This window comes from Misgurnus anguillicaudatus, chromosome 1 (assembly GCF_027580225.2).
Source record: "Misgurnus anguillicaudatus chromosome 1, ASM2758022v2, whole genome shotgun sequence".
NCBI lineage: Eukaryota > Metazoa > Chordata > Actinopteri > Cypriniformes > Cobitidae > Misgurnus > Misgurnus anguillicaudatus.
Window position 1 is genome coordinate 18,660,488 of NC_073337.2, and position 19,425 is coordinate 18,679,912.

The 19,425-nt window shown below is 35.6% G+C and overlaps 1 protein-coding gene across 1 annotated transcript in view; it reads right to left on the bottom strand.

Moving 5' to 3' along the window:
- Nucleotides 1-17,594, bottom strand: part of LOC129432400 (myelin-associated glycoprotein-like) — a 29,679-nt gene extending 12,085 nt beyond the window's left edge. The window contains exons 1-4 of the mRNA XM_073874089.1: nt 17,555-17,594; nt 16,896-17,252; nt 16,371-16,709; nt 6,413-6,679 (exon numbers count right to left, since the gene is read on the bottom strand). Coding sequence (XP_073730190.1) covers nt 6,413-6,679; nt 16,371-16,709; nt 16,896-17,252; nt 17,555-17,594 — 1,003 coding nt within the window. The remainder of the gene's footprint in view (nt 1-6,412; nt 6,680-16,370; nt 16,710-16,895; nt 17,253-17,554) is intronic.
- Nucleotides 17,595-19,425: the final 1,831 nt, after the last annotated feature.

Here is a 19,425-nt window from a genome sequence, read left to right on the forward strand (position 1 = left end):
ATTCTTTCTAACGAATTACTAACTCATTCTAACGAATTACTAAGTCGTTCTAGCGAATTAAATTATTAATTCGTTCTAACGAATTAAATTACTAATTCATCATTACGAATTAGTAATTTGTTCTAACAAATTACTAATTCGTTCTAACAAATTACTAATTCGTTCTAACGAATTAAATTATTAAATCATTTTAAGGAATTAAATTACTAATTCATCATAACGAATTAGTAATTCGTTCTAACGAACTACTAATTCGTTCTAACGAATTACTAATTCGTTCTAACGAATTAAGTATTACATTATTTCGTGATTGCATCTCATTATGTAAAGGTAATATTGATATCAGACACTAAAGGGCAAATCACGGCCAATGTGCTTTATCTCTTGCTCTTGGGATTACATGAAAGGTGAGGGTTCACTCGTGAAGGTGATCGACGACACAATGCGGTTGTTTTTTTATCAGTTTCTTTGAAAGTTAATAGTATTCTATTCAATAGGGAATAAGAACCCTTTGCAGTCATTGAATGTTGGATGCGTTCGCGCTTCAGGTTCGGAAATAACCGAGGACTTTGGTTAAGAAAAGGTGAATAAAAATGCCACTTAAATTTAGGGCAAGTGGGCAAACATGACTCTTTACAATTAAGATAGATGTATCATAACTGTCATGATCTAAAAGAAATGTGAAAATATACGTTATGAACAGCGCTGCATATGTCTCTATATGGTTTGTGGATCTGGTTTAATTCTGTGTTTGCGCGCATGAAACGCAGCGACAGTGACAGATGTTACAGTATCCTTCCACTTGGAATTCAGAGCGCTCCTTCGGAGTTTAATCAATAACAAAAATGTATTAAATGACTATGAACATTATAAACATTAAACATGTTTTTGCCATACGTTGTGTATTGTATGTGTGCCTTCATATGATATTCATAAAGACAATGGAACAAACGATTTTACTAAAAGAGTATTCAGTTGTTTACAAGTATGTCAAAATCCTCAAATATCTAGTTACGCACCACATGCACCACATTTATGTATTGCTCTCTGCGCCACGTATTAGTTTGCTTCAAACGCGGTTATTCTCGGAGTAAATTTAAGCCTTTCAGAAATATCGCGTTGTTGGCAAAATCGGTTAAACGTCAGGATGCTTTAGCAGCAAAGTCCTCTTAGTACACGAAAGATGAATTGGGTGAATGATGGTGCAAGCACGTTGAGGTGTAGCTTTTTACCTGGTTAAAGGACGTTTGACGAATTATTGTGCCTTTTACTGTTATTAAAGAGTAACTAAACCCTAAACCAAATTTGTTTTTAGTTAATAATCTGTAAGAATGATGCTTTATTAGTAATGTTCATTGATTTTAGTAACTTTTTTTAAATTTGGATATAAAGTGTTTCAATACTGCAATATATGGTGTAAAAACGTCTGGGTGCTGCCCTCTTCAGGTTGAACGGTGGCTACTGCAGTTGAATCTTCCTATTGGATGTTGGGTCCAAAAAATGACTCGTGACGTAAGCAGGTTCAAGCTCACCACGCCGTTGTTACGATCTCACCACCATGCTCACCACACACTTGGTAGGAGCTTATTTCGTCCCCTCTATCTCCGTTGGGATCTGCCCACTTTTCTTGCATTTTTCAAATATTGCCAGTGGATGGAGTCAGGCTCTGACCAGGGGTTTAGATACGATTTAAGAGATATTTTAAAGATCTTTGCATGTATTTGGAGCATTGACGGCGTTTCACGAACCCTATATGGCTGGCATAGTTTTCTCACATCATACAACATCGACATTTCCAAATAATGAAAACATAAAACCACATTAGTTTACACACTCCATTAAGTATGGACATGCACGGACTTGTAAGCAATACAATCTGCAAAAGAAATGCTAGAGATCTACTAAACCTGTCTTTTATCAAGCTAATATCAACACAAAATATCCCATTATTTATACTGTGACAATTTGCCACCAATAAACAGACTTTTAAAATGGCTTTATAGCGCATACATGGCACGAGGTAACAAATTATCAGCCTAAAATACACACTAAATAATTACATAAAATTAAAGGAACTAACTATAAAAACAAGTCTTACATTTTGTCATCAGAATATAAAAAAGGTGCGCAAATAATTAATGCAATTCAAGATTGCTTTACTACAATGATGTTCCTGGTGAAACTGTAAGAACTACAGATAGCATTATCAATCATATTACATCTGCAATAATGCAGCGCTGCAAGAAAAGACAGGCGAATAACATCACAGTGCCAAGAGCTATTTTGATGTCATCCGCCTGTTGATTTTTGCGTCACCATAAAGTCGCAACACACCCAATATCAGCAGCGCTCATCATGAGCCCTCCTTCCCACCCGAGGGATCCCGCTAGTATTAACAATCGCTGTTAGGAACGTTGCAATGTTCAGATTGCAACGTTTTACTAAAATATTTGGGTTTTTTGGGGTCCTGGCCAGGATTTCGGTGCATCTTCCAGAAGTCGTATTGTTGATCGCCGTTCAGTCAAAAATATAAGACATACAATCATAGTTTAATTTTACCTTAAAATGTAACGGTCGACAAAATAAGACTTCCGGAAGACGAACCCGAAATCCTGTCGAGGACGCATTTTGGCCAAGTCATTGCATTCCTCTAAGACTGTGTTGCCAAAGGATCCTATTCTGACAACAAAGCGATATATCCGAATGGCTTTACGCCGGGAGTAACTGGGTTTGAAGAGAAGTAATACGTGGCACAGAGAGCAATACAATGAATACATAATTGTGCATTTTGAGAGTAAAACTGCGCGACTAGATATATGAGGAATTTGCCATACTTGTAAACAATTGAATGCTCTTTTAGTAAAATCTTTGGTTCCATAGTCTATATGAATATCATAAAAGGCGCACATACAATACACAACATATGGCAAAAACATGTTTAATGTTTATAGTCTATATATATTAATAATATATATATATTATTAATTAAAGTCCAAAGCAGCATTCTGAATTTAAAGTGGAATACGGTATAACGTTAAGGTTACTTTGAATAAATGGTTACTTAATTTAAATTATGTTGCGTCTTTAAATATCCTTGATGTCTGGAAACGCAGTCAAGTGCATTTGAGTGTTTGGTTTTGGCAAAACATCTGTCACAGTCCCCGCTTTTTCATACCGCAGACACACACAATTAAACCATCCACAAACCACGAAGAGACATAACCTATGCAGCGCTGTTCATAACATAATGTATGTTTTAACATTTCTTTTTGATCATGAAAATCATACATCTAGTTTAATTGTATAGGATTATGTTTATCCACTTAAATTTAAGTGACATTTTATTCATCTTCTCTACCCAAAGCGCTCGCATCCAGCATTAAATGACTGCAAAAGGTATAGGGTTCTTTTTTACTATTGAAGTCGTATGAAGCCGTATGAAGTATCATTGCATCTGCATATATATATATATATATATATATATATATATATATATATATATATAAAATGATGCGCCTACCCAGTCTCCTGAGGATGCGTATAAATAGCACGAAGTGTAAAACTCGTGCAATGCATACGCCAAATTCCACTTTGGCGTGCATATGATACGCAAGTCCTTCCCATTCACTTAAACGGGGCATCTTTTTTGGCGTTTTATTTATTGGTTTCTCAATTTTTTTTTGTTTTTTAAACCATTTTCGCTTGGGTTTAGGGTTAGATTTTAGATTTGCTTAATGAGGTTATTTAATATACAGGTTTCTCCATGTTTTTGTCCATATTTAAGCCATGATCGATTGGAGTTGCAGGTTAGAGTTGGGGTTTGGGTTAGGATGTCATTTTTATATAACAAAAAGTTGTTCTGGCCCTGAACCCAAGCGAAAATGGTGAAAAATAGCAAAAAAAATTGAGAAACCAATAAATAAAACGACAAAAAAGATGCACCGTTTAAGTGAATGGGAAGGCCTTGCGTATCATATGCACGCCAAAGTGGAATTTGGCGTATGTATTGCACGAGTTTTACACTTCGTGCTATTTATACGCATCTTCAGGAGACTGGGCGACTAATGCAATGCGCTATAAAACCATTTTAAAAGTCTGTTCATTGGTGGCTAATTGTCACAATAAAAATAATGGGATGTTTTGTGTTGATATTTGCTTGATAAAAGAATGTTTCAGTAGATCTATTGCATTTCTGTTGCAGTTTGTATTGCTTACGTATCTATACGTGCATGTCCGTGTATATTTGATGGAGTGTGAAAACCTGTATAATGTGGTTTTATGGTTCCATTCTATGGAAATGTTCATGTAGTATGATTTGAGAAAACTATGCCAGGCATAGGTTTTATGAAACGCAAAGATCTCTAAAAGAACCTTACGTTTTCTCTTCACCGACCTTTTTGAATCAAAGTAAAAGGCACAAAAATTGGGTCAATATCATAAAAGGCCTATATTCTGCAAACCTTCGGTAAAAAGCCACACCTCAACGTGCTTGCGCAGTCATTCACCCAATTCATCTTCCGTGCACTAAGAGGACTTTGCTGCTAAAGCATCCTGACGTTTAACCGATTTTGCCAACAACGCGATATTTGTGAATGGCTTTACTCCGGGATTAACCGGGTTTGAAGCAAACTACGTGGTGCTGAGAGCAGAGAGTTTAATGTTTATAATGTTCATAGTCATTTAATACATTTTTGTTATTGATTAAACTCCGAAGGAGCACCCTGAATTTTAAGTGGAAGGATACTATAACATCTGTCACTGTCGCTGCATTCATGCGCGCGAACACACACAATTAAACCAGATCCACAAACCGACATATGCAGATCATGACAGTTATAATACATCTACCTTAATTGTAAAGGGTCATGTTTGCCCACTTGCCCTAAATTTAGATGGCATTTTTATTCATCTTTTCTTACCCAAATCCATCGGTTATTCCCGAACCTGAGGCGCAAACGCATCCAACATTAAATGACTGAAAAATGTATATAGGGTTCTTATTCCCTATTAAATAGAATAACTTTCAAAGAAACTGATATAAAACTACAGCATTGTGTCGTCAATCACCATCAGCAGTGAACCCTCACCTTTCATGTAATCCCAAGAGCAACAGATAAAGCACAATGGCCGTGATCTGCCCTTTAGTGTCTGATATAAAGTATTAGCTTTACATAATGAGATGCAATCACGAAATAATATGATACTTAATTCGTTAGAACGAATTAGTAATTCGTTAGAACGAATTAGTAATTCGTTATGATGAAATAGTAATTTAATTCGTTAGAACGAATTAGTAATTTGTTAGAACGAATTTGTAATTCGTAATGATGAATTAGTAATTTAATTCGTTAGAACGAATTAATAATTTAATTCGCTAGAACGACTTAGTAATTCGTTAGAATGAGTTAGTAATTCGTTATGATGAATTAGTAATTCGTTAAAACGAATTAGTAATTTGTTAAAACGAATTAGTAATTCGTTCTGATGAATTAGTAATTGGTTATGATGAATTAGTAATTCGTTATAATGAATTACTATCTTGAAATAACGAGATAGGTATTTTTTTTCATTACTTGCGGTTCAGAGCCACCGTACATAAGACACTTAAAAGAACTGGAGGACAAAAATGAATGTTTACAAGAGGTTTTGAAAGACTTTGTTTTGTGTGACTTTTTTAGTGACCTCTCTTTTATTTCCTCCAGCAAAAAAAAAAAAAAACATGGCTTGGCAAACAATATTTTTGTTTCTTATAATAATAATGTTTATCTGGCATTCAAAATAAATGGTTATGTGTTAAAAAATCCTCTGCCTTGAACCATATGCTCTCTTATCTCTCTGATGCCTCTTCTATCAGCAACAATTGCAGCCATTTCAAGCGCAAAATGATTTAAAACATGCTTTTTCTGCGTTAAATAATAATGCAAATACTAGTAATATTGCATGCTCAAACGCTAGTAAATCGTGCTGCATGAATAATTTTAATACTCTCCTCTCATAAATGTTGCGTAAAGAGAAAGTTCTAAAAATGCATATGCAATAGGGTCATTCGCAAAAAATAACTACACCACACCTTTTTAGCGCTAATGATTCATGCGTGTCTTTAGTAAATCCCGACAGTCGTTATTTAACACCAAAATGATGGTTTGCGCTGGCGTAAGCTTTTAGTAAATCTGGCCCTAAATCTTTCCGTCTTTACCATATTTATTCATCTAAACAAAATGGAGCTCTGAATAAAGGTTTAATAGCTTCGTATCCATTTATTCTAAGCAATTACAATATTATCATATACAACCTATACCTACAATAATTTTTCTGCTATGTCTTCCCAACCCCAAATCAACCAGAAAGAAATGGAACTGCATAATTTATTCATGCTATTGAAACACAAGTAAAATAGACAGTTAATACTCACACTGAATGTCCAGCGAAACTGATGTGTTTTGGGTGCCATGTTGGTTTTTGGCTTGACAGTAGTACCGTCCTGTGTGTGTACGATCAGTCACATTGAAGGTGAGATTATATCCAGTCTGCAGCTCCTCCAGTTGTCCTCCATTCTCTCTGTACCAGGTGTAGTTGAACACTGCTGGATTTCCATCACTGCTGCACATCAAAGTCACTGAACTGCCCTCCAGTACAGAGTTAGATGGAAAAACAGACACTGATGAGTTTTTAGGAGCATCTGAAGTGAAAAAAAAAAACGGGGGCAAAAACAATACAGTCAGGTTAATTAAAGAAAATAAATAATATGTTTGTCTAATGTTAGATTTGAGTAGTTCTTAGGTTAAAGAAAAAGTTTTTACATTTGGTTATTGAGTTAATGGATATTTTAAATAAGAGAAAATTTTGAAATAAAAAAACAATACATTAGGCATACAATGCAGTGTGATGTTTCATGTGACAAGCTTGATGATGCATTATAAATAATAGTTGCAATAAAAAAAAAACTCATAATGGGGAGTACATTTTAAGTGCTAATTATTTTTCAATTCCAGCATTTCAAAAATTTGAGGTGAGACCTCAATTCCCCCTTGAAATTCACTCCCCGGACTCTGTCCCCATGCGTTCCCCCTCAAGAACTCCAGAACGACAGGTTTTCCATTGACCTCTCTCATAGGTCTGATGCTTAAATGAGGATAGCAATACAAAAGTAACTTACTTCACCAAGAGCACCACCAAAAAACATAATGCGAAACTTCTTCATGGCACAATGCATGCTGGAAACTACAAGTAAAATAAACTGTGAATTCTCACACTGATTGTATAGCAACACTGATGTGTTTTGGTGTTGTGTTGGTTGCTATCTTGATAGTGGCAAAGTCTTGTGCTCCAGCTGTCCTTCATTCTCTCTGATTCATTCTCTCAAATTGCTCAACTGAAAACAGCTTGCACTGACATATCTTCAAAGATACCAGTGCCATTATTTTGTCACAAGATGCACAGCAGTAAATTTTGTAAAAACACAACTTAAATGTCTTAATTAGTACTGGCTTAAACTAAATCCTGTCCAGGAAACCATCCCTCAATGTGGATTTGCAATACCATATTACTGTCTGAAAGAGTTGGAATTGCTGATGGTGATCAAATGGTGAATGTGGATCCACAAACAGAAAAGAAGGCTTTATTTTTTTGAGAGACTTTGAGTGGTTTTGCTATAAAAAAAATGTCTCAATGCACTACATTCACTGTGAGACAAATATTGCAGTAACCACTGTGTTTGCCACTGAATCCACACATTTTAAGTAGGGATGCACCGAATCGAGATTTTTGGGGATTTTTTCCGAAAACGAGAATACCGAATTCTACCCGCATCCTTATTCCATTAACACAGTAAAACACATTAATGAAGTACACAATGACCACGGCAGTGTATTTTTTATTTTATTGTTAAAAAAGGATAGGCAACATTATGCCAGGATGACAAGTGGGAAAAACTATTTTGACAATTACCATAAGCCTATGCATAATGAAAGCGATGCGGTGTGATGCGCTAGTTTTTTCCAGGTGCGTCCACAAAATGTGAACTGCCCCTGACTCACCGAATTTTTTTTATCTCCGTCAGCACCCGATGTGTGTAATCAACGGCCGCGTGACGTCGACCAGCGTAGCGCAAGACTAGGATTCGGTTCGGTGGAAAAAAAATCTAAGATTCGGCCAAACCTGAACCCCGTCAAAAAGCCCAGTATTCGGCCGAATCCGAATCCTGGATTCGGTGCATCCCTAATTTTAAGCAAAAAAAAAAAAAAAAAAATTAGAAAAAGGTTTGATTGTTAGAGCTTTAAATCGTCAAATCATTAACTTTTTAAATTAACCACATGCCAGATAAGACCCAGTGGTGGTGGTGTTTTTAAATTAAAAAAGTCTGCTAATACAGTTGTGGTGCTTCTAAATATTTGCTGGTGCTCCAAACCTTTTGAAGCTCTAGCTGCAGTCCAAAAAACTTTGAACTGTAAAAATACACTAATTTAAGTAAGGGTTAATATACATCCAACCAGTTGTTACCACAGAATAAATTGTGACAGGTGATCAGGACCCTAATACAAAGCACTATAAGTAAGGAATAATGTATAGGCAGCAGGTTGTTATAGCAGTATTCACGATAACAACCTGCTGCCTGTACATTATCCTGCTTATTACTCAACCATTTACCTCATAAGTAAGGTGAGGAACATAAATATCGATTTGAAATATTATATTTTCTAATTTTTAAGGAATGCAGACAGAGGGAAACCTGTTTACATTTGGTTTTAAGATAAGACATACGTTCAGACATTACAAACACACTATTTGTAAACTATTAAAACCGTATTTATAATTCATTTTTGTGCAACATTAAAGTAATTACCTGTCAAAATTATTTTTTATAAACTGTGTGTTAAAAATTTTTGTAGGCGGTTGTTATCTCCGAATAACATACTTTGGAATGTCACAACTGGCCAAATAAGATTCAGGCATTTTAGAGTGCCATGTAATAAACAAAAGTAACAGTAGTATGTTTTTATGAAAATTGAAAACTGGAAACTTTATTGATATATTTAGAATACTATTGATTAAGATTTACTAACCAGGGCAAATTAGCACGAGAGTGCAATTAAAAAAAAAAAAAAAAACACGTATATCTGCGGGTTATTTATTAAAAGGCGCAAAATAAATATAACAGGCACATCAGCTGATTCTTATAATGACCAACGCAATCTACTAAGAGCAGCGCAAATTAGTTCATGGTCGCAAATAAACATCGCTGATGAGGTGCAGGTAATCTACTCATGCCTGATGCGCATGAGTGCAGCACCACAGACTTCTGAAATCCCAGCTAATGAAGCCATAAGACACTTAAAGAGCCAGTAAGATGACAATATTAAGCATCCTATCACTATTTATAAGTCCCGGACAACAGGTTTAAATGCATGCAAGGTCAAAAAACTGTAATTTTCTCAAAATATAAATTTAAAATTACTCATTTCTCAGAGATCCACAAACGATTCGTGTGAAGCCGTTCAACGACTCAGCCTGCCTAAACCCCACCTTTCAGTAGCCTACTCTGCTCTGATTGGTCAACTGACAGAGTGTCTTGACAGACCACAGATCGGTGGCACAGACCAACAACAGTGCAACATGTATTGACCTCGTGCTAACATGATTTACTGAGAAGACATTGTCAACATCAATACACATCATTCATCATTAATCCAAGCAATAAAAACGACGATTGAAACTAACATTTTACACTCATTTAAGCATTTATGTAAACTAACCGGGTCATAGCAAAACCGTAAATAAGCATGTGTTAGCCGTTTGCTAACATGACTCTCTGACAGTAAATTAACAGTTTAAACACACAACATCATTCATCATTAATCCAAACAATACAAACGACGATTGAAACTAACAATTTTACACTCATTTAAGCATTTATCTAAACTAACCGGGTCATAGCAAAACTGCTTGCTATCGTGACTCTGACAGTATATAAGTTAGAGTTTAAACAACGATATCATTCATCATTAATCCAAGCAATAAAAACGACTATAGACATTTTACACTCATTGAAGTAAGTATGTAGCTATAATCATACTTACAGGTTGTGTTTAGTAGACGCATGTTGTTCCAAATAAAGTGGGTACTGAACCATCTTTCATTGCCAAACGTCTAAATCCCTTCGTCAAAATTTTAATTAAATTTAACAAAATAATTTTAACCACTGATTCTTCACAGCCAGACACGTTTAGAATATCCCTCCTTGAAAAAGTCTCCTTTGGTAGTGAAAACAACACAAGCTAAAAACACAGCGTGAGCTGATGTTTATACTCACACACTAACTAGCTGTGGGCAGGTCATAGTTTTCGTTTCTCCCGCAGGCAAGACTGTAGGCGGAGATTAGTATCTCGTGTGACATGGATGCGTTCGTGTGACGTGGATAAAGACAGGCAGGAGATTCAATCCATATAACGACTCGTTTCAGCGATTCAGAGTCGACCCCCTGCTTTAGAAGCCAATAACTTTATTAATCGTGCACTTTTTGGTTCAACTACTTTACACGTTGTTTACATTGATGGACAGCTACACGACACACTGCAATAAAGGTTAGTTTCGATTTTGGATCTGTGTGGCTCTTTAAAAGAACTAGAGGACAAAAATGAATGTTTACAAGAAGTTTTGAAAGACCTGGTTTTGTGTGACTTCTCCTAGTGACCTCTCTTTTATTTCCTCCAGCAACAAAAATAAAATAAAATGGCTTGGCAAACAATTTTTTTTCTTATAATATTTGTGTTCCTCTGGCATTCCAAATAAATGGTTACGTGTTAAAAAATCCTTTGTCTCGAACCATACGCTCTTTGATCTCTGTGATGCCTCTTCTATCAGCAACAATTGCAGCCATTTCAAGCGCAAAATTATTTAAAACATGCTTTTTCTGCGTTAAATAATGGTGCAAATACTACTAATATTGCACGCTCAAACATTAGTAAATTGTGTTGCATAAATAATTTAAATACTCTCCTCTCATAAATGTTGCATATGAAAGAGAAATTTCTAGAAATGCATATGCAATAGGCTCAGTCCCAAAAAATAAAATAACTAGACTACACCTTTTCATCCCTAATGATTCATGCACGTCTTTAGTAAATCCCGACAGTCATTATTTAATGCCAAAATGATGGTTTGCAGGGCATAAGCTTTTAGTAAATCTGACCCTAAATTTTTCCGTCTTTACCCTATTTATTCATCTAAACAAAATGGAAGTCTAAATAAAGGTTTAAGAGCTTCATATACATTTATTCTGAGCAATGACAATATTATCATATACAACATACCTAAAAATTTTTCTGCTGTGTCTTCCTAACCCCAAATGTAAACCTGCGAGAAATGGAGCTGCATAATTTATTCATGCTGGGAAATAAAAGTAAAATAATACTCACACTGAATGTCCAGCCTTACAGATGTGTTTTGGGTGCCATGTTGGTTTTGGGTTTGACAGTAGTAGCGTCCAGTGTGTGTACGATCAGTCACATTGAAGATGAGATTAGATCCAGTCTGATTCTCCAGCTGTCCTCCATACTCTCTGTACCAGGTGTAGTTGAACACTGCTGGATTTCCATCACTGCTGCAGATCAAAGTCACTGAACTGCCCTCCAGTACAGAGTTAGATGGAAACACAGACACTGATGTGTTTTTAGGAGCATCTGAGTGAAAAAAACTCAGAGCATCACTATGTACAGTAATCTACAAGTTCAAAGTGATGTACTCACTAAACATGTATTGTGTTGTTGCTTTGTGTGGTTGTGTTCTTGTGCTCTAGCTGGTAAAACACAAGTAAAATAGTCAGTTAATACTCACACTGAATGTCCAGCAACACTGATGTGTTTTGGGCACCATATTTGTTTTTGGATTGACAGTAGTAGGGTCCTGTGTGTGTACGATCAGTCACATTGAAGGTGAGATTAGATCCAGTCTGCAGCTCCTCCATCTGTCCTTCATTCTCTCTGTACCAGGTGTAGTTGAACACTGCTGGATTTCCATAACTTCTGCAGATCAAAGTCACTGAACTGCCCTCCAGTACAAAGTTAGATAACACAGACACTGAGGTGTTTTTAGGAGCATCTGAAGGAAAAACAAATGGAGAAAATGTATTTAATCCTAAAAAATAAGCAGAATAATCTGAAATGAAATGGATACATCAGTCACACAGTGCTACTGTGACTATGAAGTGTCATGACAAGCTTGATGATGCATTATAAAATAATAGTTGCAATAAAAAAACTAATAACAGGGAGTCATTTTAAATGCAAATAAATATAATTCCTTTTCAATTCCAGCATTTAAAAAAATTAACATGAGAACTCGGTTCCCCCTCAAAATTCCAAACAGCCAAATGTGTTTACTTTCAATTTTAGTGAAGGTTTACATGACACAACAGAGACAATTTTATAAGATCTTTTGCTTATTTTGGTAACACTTTGACATGATTCTGCCCTCTGTCCTTGTTTTACTCTTGAGGCAGGATCATGACAGGCCTATGTTTTGTGTGGTAGCACATGGCCTTTTGTTTGGGCTGTGTGCTTTCTTCTCTCGTCTCCTGACCCCGCCCCTTCGTTTCCTTGTTAATCATCCTTTTATTTTGTTGATTCATGTCACCTGTTGCTCCCTTACTTAATGCCCTTGTGTTTGCCCACATGATTCGTTTTGTTACATGCCTGTGTCAAGTCTTGTCCAGAGAAGATTGGAAAAGTGAAGTTTTGTGCGCCTCTTGTGTTTAAAAACGGCCGGTGGGCAGGCTTACGCTAACAAACTGCAGCTTTGGGGGGAGACAAGTGGGGCAGCAAAAATTTGGATTTCGGTTTAATTTATGCTTCACACTGTATTTACGTCTTTATAAAATGAATGATATTTATCACAAACTGTTCAATATATTACCTTTTGTTGAAAAAAATATTTGAAATTGGAACATTTAATGTTTAAAGTCGGTTGCGTCCGATGACTGTTTAAAGCCAGTCGGATGGATAGCACGTCTTGTATGCAGTGATTATGTTTAACTTAACTTTCATTATGCTTTAACAAATTAAAGAACATCACAATCAAGTAAAATAAGACATTATTTTATATTTAATGTCCATTTTCGCAGTTTAAATCAAGTTTTGCGCTCTGTACGGAACATCATTGTTAGCATGTATGGAACATCGTTTTCCCTCATCATCTTTCATACACAGGCGGAGGAGATACTTTTCCTCACTTTTCTCAAAAACTATTGGTCCAAAAGACATCAATCAAAGTTTGACTCATACAATAGGCCTTCCCCCAGAGAATGCGCACACAAACTTATTTTGAGCAAGTTGTTTCGAGGAGTAGCCGAAAGCTTTCGAAAAAGCACGAAAGTGTACAGAACACAGTTAGTCTACGTTAGTCTGTTAAGTATTGTGTTTATCGTGTTCACCTTGTTTTGCCCCCTCGTAGGTCTTTTGTTTTTGTGTTTGTTTAATAAAGTCTGTTTTGTGTTCATCAAAGTCTGCACTTGGGTTCGTGCATAGTTCTTGACATACTTTATAATAAGAATCCATGAATCATAACAAACTAATACCTAAATTAATTTTTACTTAAATAGGAAGTAATGCTGAGTTAGAGATGTACAAATCTGAGGAGTCATTATTAACTACAACTACATGACTCAATGACTACATGACTAATTCATTGTTAATTAATGTGTAAAAAAAATTCATGGTTCCATTTATCACAGCAAGTCTTCCAAGTTCTGAAGCAGAAAGAAAAACAGCCCCAGACCATCACACTACCACCCCCATATTTTACTGTTGGTATGATGTTCTTTTCCTAAAAACTTAAAAACATGTAATGTTGTTCTTAGTGATGATTCTTCATTAGTTTATGATTAGTACATGCATTAAGTAAAAATACATTTATGTCTTAGTTCATTTGATTCATGGACCCTTACTATAAGTGTAACCCTTCATTTTAAGTGAGGTTGGTAATACAAAAGTAACTTAATACACTTAGAGCAAAAACGATGCAAAACTTAAGAAAGAAACTGTGAATTATCACACTGAATGTTTAGCAACACTGATGTGTTTTGGTATCATGTTGGTTGTGTTGTTTGCTATCTTGACAGTGGCTGAGTGCTGTGCTCCAGCTGTCCTCCATTCTCTCTGATTCATTCTCTTAAATTCAGGGCATCACTATGTACAGTAATTTAAAATCGCATGGTCAGCACTTTCAAAATTATTTGTATAAAGATACGAAATACACAGGCTTTAGAAAGCAGTCACATTTAAAGGATCAGTTCATCCACAAATTAAAATTCAGATTTTATTCACTCACGTCGTTCCAAATCGGTTTACTGTAACTTTATCTGTAAAACTACAGTAAAAAGTAAACAAATTTAAAGAATTGTTATATTTCATAGAATTGTATTTTATAGAATTGTTGTTACAGCAAGAGTCTAGATTGCCAGCCATGCTTGCAAAGATATATGTTTGTGTGAGAATGACAGAAGCTACAATTCTCCTATTATTTTCAAATAACTTTTACTTTTGGGTTCCACTGAGCAAATAACACCATATGCATTTGAAATAACTGCTTTAGTTAACACTTATTATACACTGCACAACTAGATCAGTCTTCTCACATGGGTTGTAATGTGTGATAGATCTGCAAAAACATGTTATAATTGATGTTAAATGTTAACCAGCACATTTAACATGATAAATCAGCACATTTACAGGGGTTTGAAAAAGCGTTGCCCCCCTCCAGATTTCTTATGTTTTTGCATATTTGTCACACTCTAATGTTTCATATCACAAAACAAATTTAAATAAGCTAAACTTTAGTCTTGTCTGTCCAAAGAGTATTTCCCTTTTGGGGGTCATCAGAATGTTTTCTGGCAAAACTGAGACAAGCCTTTATGTTCTTTTTGCTCAGCAGCGGTTTTCATCTTGGAACTCTGCCATGCAGGACATTTTTGCCCAGTCTCTTTCTTATAATGGAGTCATGAACACCGACTTTAACTGAGGCAAGTGAGGCCTGCAGTTCTTTAGATGTTGTTGTGGGGTCTTGGATGTGTCGTTGCTATGCTCCTGGGGTCATTTTGGTTAGCCGTCCACTCGTTCTACACTATTCCATGTTTTCACCATTTGTGTATAATGGTGCTCACTGTGGTTCGCTGAACTCCAAAGCATTAGAAATGGCTTTATAACCTTTTCAAGACTAATAGATTTCAATTACTTTCTTTTTCATTTGTTCCTGAATTTCTTTGGATCTCAACATGATGTGTAGCTTTTGAGGATCTTTTTGTCTACTACACTTTGTCAGGCAGATCCTATTTAAGTGATTTCTTGATTGCGAATATGTGTGGCAGTAATCAGGCCTGGGTGTGGTTGGAGAAACTGAACTCAGGTGTTATAAATTATAGTTAATGTATGTTTTAACAGGGGGCAAATACTTTTTCACACAGGGCTATGTAGTTTTTGTTTTCTCTTCAGAATAAAACCTTAATTTTCCAAACTGCATGTTGTGTTCCCTTGTGTTATCTTTGACTAATATTTACATTTGTTTGATGGTCTGAAACATTAATGTGTGACAAATGTGCAATAACATAAGAAATCTGAAAGGGGCAAACACTTTTTCACACCACTGTATCATATACAACATACAGTTTACTCTACTCCTGCGGGAATTCTTCTGTCATTTCTCACCGACCTCAAATGTAAACCAGCAAGAAATGCATCTGCATAATTTATTCATGTCACAGTGCATGCTGGGTAATAGAAGTAAAATAGATTCAATGTAAAAAATGATTTGCTGCCTTAAATGTTTTTGTTGAATCAACTCCGATTTCCAAGTCTATTCAACTTACGGTTATTTGTCTTGACTAGAGATGAGTTGTTATAACTAAAGTTGAGTTACAAAATGAAGTTGAGTGTATTTTTAAAGATATATAATAGTTGACATGACTTGGAAATCTGAGTTGATTCAACCAAACAATTTAAGGCAAGATTTTTCAAAGTGCAGTTAATACTCACACTGAATGTCAAGCAACACCGATGTGTTTTTGGTGCCATGTTGGTTTTTGGCTTGACAGTAGTAGCGACCTGTGTGTGTACGATCAGTCACATTGAAGGTGAGATTATATCCAGTCTGCAGCTCCTCCAGCTTTCCTCCATTCTCTCTGTACCAGGTGTAGTTGAACACTGCTGGATTTCCATCACTGCTGCAGATCAAAGTCACTGAACTGCCCTCCAATACAGAGTTAGATGGAAACACAGACACTGATGTGTTTTTAGGTGCATCTGAGGGGGGAAACAAATTCAGGAAATCACTATGTAATCTACAATGATATGATCAACAAGTTCAAAGTGATTTACTCTTACACTGAACACGTAATGTGGTGTAGTTCTGTGCTGTTGTGTTCCTCTGCTGTAGCTGGTAGGTTATAGTGCAATTGAAAGTGACTCCATGTTGAAGGTGAGTAGCAGTGAATTTCAGATCAGAGATGATCTTAGTTTGTTTCTGTTGATCCAGCTGTAGTCTGCTGTTCTCATTGAGGTGGAGTCTGTCAGTGGAGCTCCATGTGAGAGTTGGTGGAGAAGAGGAGCAGAGAGTCTTAGCAGAGCAGCGCAGACACATAGAGCTCCCCTCTAACACCTCCTCATGAACCTTAACCTTCATCTGATCCTTAAACATCTGCACTGTGGGATTAGGGGGAGAGTCTGAAATACACACAGATATATTTGCAGTGTCACCAAAAGGTCACAAAGAAACTTTTTGTTTTCTTAGATTTTAATTTTAATAACACAAGCTAATCATTCTTTATTTATTATTTCATAGGCCGATTTTATTGCACTGTACGTGTTTGCAGTTTGTAATTAACAATAATTTTCAGTCATGTCACTTACCGATCACATCTATTGAAACTGATTGTTTATAGGTATATTTCAGTTTACCATTGCCCTCAATCCTGAACTTATATCTGCCTTTGTCTTTTGAAGTAACGTTATAAAAAATGGTAGTACAGTCCTTGTCTTTTAATTTTCCAGTTATTTCCCCTTTAAAAGAGAGATTGGAGTTGCTGGAGTTAAACACAATATTGTTGTCTTTTGTTCCATCTTTATACCACACTCCTGCAGCACTGTCAGTGAGATCTTTGTCATATGTGTTATCAATATCAAATCTGCAGTTTATGGTCACACAGGATCCTCTCAGAGCTTTAATCTTCTCTGGCAGACTGATGCTCCAATCTCCACAACAAGCACCTGCATTACAAACATGATGATTATGTTTATTATTTTGGCTTTTTTATAAACACACATTTGCGCACTACGCACACATACACAAACAAACACACAATGTTACAATGTTACAACTGAACATTTAACTGCAGTACAAGATCATTTTTAAAGATTAAACACAGCAGGGAAGTCTACATTACATAAAATAGACAAGTGCATTTTTATTTGAACGGTTGTAATAAATATTGTTGTAATATTGTTTATTCTGATTGATATCACAGTTACAATAAAGTTTCAATATAGTTTTGTGTAAACACCAAACATACATTTAGCACTTAAATTCATGCTTTCATTCTTGACAACCATGTTTTCACAGTTGGCACACAACACTAAACATGTCATACTTTTTTAGTAAAGCCAAACAAATATTTTGCTAAAGGAAAATTAAGAAGAACAAACCTTGTAACAAACAAATGAAAATAACAATTTGCTCTTTTGTCTTCATCTCTTCATTAAAATAAGTTCAGTCCTCTGAGAAAAAAACACACACCTGTTAATATGCAATAAATGACTAAATGAACTCATGAAATCATATATTAAACCCCACAATGTAACTTATGTGTACTAATCAAACATATATTTAATTATGACATCATGCAAACATTAAACAGATCTAGAATGTTAAAGATCAACAGCACTTTTACATTTTCTTCTTTTAAGAAAAACAGAAGTTTGAGATTATCTTACCAGAAATGAGATAATGGTGTAATCAGTGTAAAATATTTGCTAAAAGCAGATTTGTCAAAATGTCTCATTCATGGACCCTGTGGATTCTGTACTAAAACAACTGCTGATGATTTGAGACTTAAGTGAAACTGTGCTGTATGAAGACAATATACTGACTGATATCAGATGAACTATTCAAGTACTTCCTGTATCAACATCATCACACATTCTGTTCAAAAAGAGAAGTTGAGTCTGTAAGCAACTGTTTAAGAATAAACTCTGTAGTTAAGAAACACTTCAATGGACAATGAAAATACATCTGAAGCAGTTAAAAATTACAATTTCAAAACAGTCCTACAATGTAAAAAAAATTCCAGCTGTGGTTGCCAGAAAACATGTAAACTAACTTTGTCAGGGGTGTAGTTTGTGGGAGAATATGGGGGGACGTAACCCACCAATATTCAAATCCATCAGTTACACCCCCCCTCCCAATATTTAAACATGAAAATCACAGTAGATCAAATAAAAATATGTAGAATTTATTTATTTTGTAACAATAATTTTGTTCCTAATCAAATATGAGTTAGTCATAATAAATCAGACAAAAAATACTTCCCCTCCATTGAACCAATTGGTGACGCCCAACAAATGAGTCACACTTTATAATGTGGTAATTGAATAGAAGAGTACAGGTAGTGTTAGCACTAAAAATGAAGAGAAGCTCTGCACAGCAGACAAATTTTAACTGCTGGTCAAAAAGGGATGTTAAAAAATACAAAGCTGAGAAGGAGGTATGAGAATATTGTGTACAGGGCTTGACATTAACACCCACCAAACCGTAAAATGCGAGTAGATTTTAGCACTGGGGGGTAAGACATCCACTACCACCAGCCACTTTGGCGGGTCGATTATAATTTCAGCGTACAGCCAAATAAAAGGTAGCCAAGCTTGTTGTATAACAAATTTACAATCCGATCACAATTCGTTATCGATTAACTTGCAGTGAGTGAAGGCGGGTTCAGACTAAGTGTGCTGAATGACGCACAACAGAAGTGTTCAAATCAGTTCCAACAGGATATGAGAATGCATATCAATAATACGTGTGTGTAATCTCGTAGAATATATACATCAAAATTGAGTTTGGGCGTGCATATCATAACAAAGTCCACTTTAAATTCCATGTTTACAGTTGTTAAAGAGCTGATGTGTTTCCCTTTCAAAGAGATTGTGGAATGTAAAATAAATCTAAAATATAGCTGTAGACAGCGATACGGGGCCAAGCAACAATGGTCCTGCAACACGCAACGAAGCTGAAAGGACATGCAATTGAAGAATGCAATGTAGCAGATATGTTTGGGAACTATCAGCACACAGGACTCAGATGAGAATGAACATAATGAAAAAATAAAAATTTTGAAGTATAATATTTATTTGCATGCTGAAATAAGGACCGATTAGTCCAATGCTGACC